The 3281-nt window shown below is 44.9% G+C and overlaps 1 protein-coding gene across 5 annotated transcripts in view; it reads left to right on the forward strand.

The window, feature by feature from the left end:
* The window catches only part of LOC106514992 (insulin gene enhancer protein ISL-3), a 3932-nt gene extending 1925 nt beyond the window's left edge, over positions 1 to 2007 (forward strand). For 2 of the 5 annotated variants that reach the window (XM_014004549.1, XM_014004553.1), the window contains 3 exons: positions 210 to 508; positions 790 to 957; positions 1169 to 2007. In XM_014004549.1, coding sequence (XP_013860003.1) covers positions 210 to 508; positions 790 to 957; positions 1169 to 1285 — 584 coding nt within the window. In that variant the 3' untranslated portion in view covers positions 1286 to 2007. The remainder of the gene's footprint in view (positions 1 to 209; positions 509 to 789; positions 958 to 1168) is intronic. The other 3 variants (XM_014004551.1, XM_014004552.1, XM_014004550.1) reach the window with 3 other exon arrangements.
* The last annotated feature ends 1274 nt before the right edge of the window (positions 2008 to 3281 follow it).

Raw genomic sequence — 3281 nt, forward strand, 5'->3', positions numbered from 1 at the left:
ATATATATATTTAGATTTAAATGTTCGTTTTTATTCCGTTTTCAAGATTAATTTGAAGCGTTAATCTCTCCGCTCTCCTTTAAGATAAAGACCAGTCTGGGAATGAAAACATTAAACTGACGGAGCGCGGAGGGGTTTATTGAGGCCTGCGGGGCGGGGGTGGGGGGAGGTGTTTGCCGGTTTCTGACAGTCTTCACTCCGTCCCTAAGCAGACCCCGTGACGGTGCGGCAGGCCCCGCACCGGAACCACGTCCACAAGCAGTCGGAGAAGACGACGCGGGTCCGGACGGTGCTGAACGAGAAGCAGCTGCACACCCTGCGGACCTGCTACAACGCCAACCCGAGGCCGGACGCGCTGATGAAGGAGCAGCTGGTGGAGATGACCGGCCTGAGCCCCCGGGTGATCCGGGTCTGGTTCCAGAACAAGCGCTGCAAGGACAAGAAGAAGTCCATCCTGATGAAGCAGCTCCAGCAGCAGCAGCACAGTGATAAGACTGTAAGCATCTTCGTAAGTTGGGCCGCTTGATTTCCTCTCTACAAACACAGTTTACTCCACTTGTTCTCACTTTTAGCTCAACTTTTACAGACTTTATCATGTTTTGGAACTGCTTAGCTTAAAAAAACTAAAATAAAAAAAAAGTTCCTGCAGCATTTGTCCCACCTATTTAAAAGATGAAATTACGCACAAAGACGCAGCTTTGGAATGACAAGTTTTTCAGAAAAACAAACCCAAAAAAATCAAAACAATAAAGTTTAATTTGATGTATCTTTTATAATTTTTTTCTCCAGAATCTCCAAGGCCTCACAGGGACGCCTCTTGTGGCCGGAAGTCCCATCCGACATGAGAGCACCGTGCAGGGGAACCCGGTGGAGGTCCAGACCTACCAGCCTCCGTGGAAAGCGCTGAGTGAATTCGCTCTCCAGAGCGACCTGGACCAGCCAGCTTTTCAACAACTGGTGGGTCTATCTATCTATCTATCTATCTATCTATCTATCTATCTATCTATCTATCTATCTATCTATCTATCTATCTATCTATCTATCACTTAGACGCACAGAGGCGTTTTTTGTCTCCAAAGCGCACATCATCATTACGCATCAGTGTTTTTAAAATACCCCCCACCCCCCCAATATACACACACGTGACACTTTATTTCCCTCTCTTCAGGTGTCCTTCTCTGAATCGGGCTCTCTCGGGAACTCCTCGGGCAGCGACGTGACGTCCTTGTCCTCTCAGTTACCGGACACCCCGAACAGTATGGTCCCCAGCCCGGTGGAGACGTGAGACCATGATGGTGGTGGTGGTGGGGTGCTGCACCCCCCCCCCCCCTCCTCCCTTTCTCCGTCACATCCTACCAAACACCCAGATTTTTCTGCAAGGACAGTTTGCAGCATGGTCCTCCCTCCCCCCACCTCCCCACCCCTCCTGTCCTCCTCCATCCTCCCTGCATGTTGACCAGCTCATCACGTCACCCGAACTTCCAACTGGAGGGCTTTTTTTTCTCTCCCTGACATGGAGGAGAAGGAACAAAGAGAACACCGAATTTTTTTTGTTTATTTTTCTGACATCTCTTTGACAAAAAACTTAGCAGAACAATTGATGCATGACTTGATGAGGAGAACAAAGATGTACAGAAGAGCTCCAAATGGATTTTACTACAGCGAACCTCAGAAAACAAAAACACACAAAAAAAGGAAATCCTTTTCCATGTTGCTCCATGTGGACTCTGCCATTTCAGTGTGATCATACTGTGTCTCGTTTTCTTCTACATGACAATTTTTTGATACGTTGTTCCGGGTCCAGTTGACTCTTTTTTGTTGTCTTATAAGGTCAGAGCATGATAGTCTGCAAAGTGTTGGTGTTGTAAAATATCTGATGAGGGCCACAGACAAGGTTTGAGCTTCTCGAACAAAAAGTAAATTATTGTTATATATTATTTATTGTTAGGAAAGCGATTCGTTCAAAAAGAGTATTACCTGAGAAAATAAAAAAATACAAGCTGAGTACATGACGTCTTTATGACCTGTTTTTCTAACCCTGAATTTGGATTTTCTTTTAAAATAATCTGATGCGTTCATGGAGACAAATTTAGCCCAGAATTAAACAAACAGGTTATTATTCCTAATTTTGCAAATTGAGAAGCAGAGATAAATCAGGGCCGTGTTTGTTGGGGTGAGGGGTGAGGGGGGAGACTTCTTTCCCCGGTTGAAGCATTCATTGCGCGCGGAACATCCAGTTCGGCCCGTCCGTGCAGCTCCAAACTGGCCCCACCTTGAAGCCGCGCGCGCGCTATCAGCTCGCTCCATCTCGTGGTGTTGTTGAGGCTGGAAGCGGCCAGCGGTCATTTATCTCCGGGGCAAAAGGAAAAGAAAAACTACCGTAAATTCTGCTCAGTCCTGTTCCTCCCGTTGAGTCACAAGCCGAGTCTAGACAGCGCGCGGGGATCGGCGACCTCTTATCTGGTCCTGGCATCACCTGCAAGCGATACACTGACCGAAGGCACAACAAACTACCCCCCCCCACCCACACACACAGTGAGGGGCTACAAAGAGCAGCTGGTAATAGGGTCACCTCTCCTCTGCAGCTTTATTTTCTTTTCCAAGGCTTGCGTTATTACGCACGGGTCATCCGGGATCAGGACTGACCTGCTTCAGTCTGCAGGACACGTTTCAACTGTTGCTAAACTCATTCTCACTTTTTTTTACTCAATATGCTCATGATTTAGGTTTGCTTTGAGGAAACCACGTCTTTCTTTGGTTTTATTTATTTTTAAATGAAAACGAGTTTATTTTCGTCATGCAGCCCTTTGATTTAAAACAGTGATTTCTGCAGGAAATATGCTGACGTCATGAGTAGATATTTAGAGATTATTTTCATTTGTTTGAGCTATTGCCAGCGTCTGAACTAAAATCTCGTATGACAAAAGGCAGATTATATATTTGTAACTGAGCTTTTCGAACACAAAGGAACAACGATGCGCCGCAGATTAAGATAAGGCAGATAAGAAAACAAACAATGGTCTCTACAAACAACAACTACTCACGGCCTGTTGACTCTGCACAAAGTCAGCACGGGATCAAATATAAACCATCAAACGCATGGATTCAAATCTGCTTTTCTCCCCCATTTTAGTCACAAAAACATTTAACTTGGATGAAAATAGAACGATCAGCTCTCCAGAGAAAAATCGACAAACTTTATTTATTATTATAGAAACGTTTAAGGTTTATTTCGTTTAATTTAAAATATGTTAAACATAATTATTTTAAAACATGAAAAA

This window comes from Austrofundulus limnaeus, unplaced genomic scaffold (genome assembly GCF_001266775.1).
Source record: "Austrofundulus limnaeus strain Quisiro unplaced genomic scaffold, Austrofundulus_limnaeus-1.0 Scaffold25, whole genome shotgun sequence".
Lineage (NCBI taxonomy): Eukaryota > Metazoa > Chordata > Actinopteri > Cyprinodontiformes > Rivulidae > Austrofundulus > Austrofundulus limnaeus.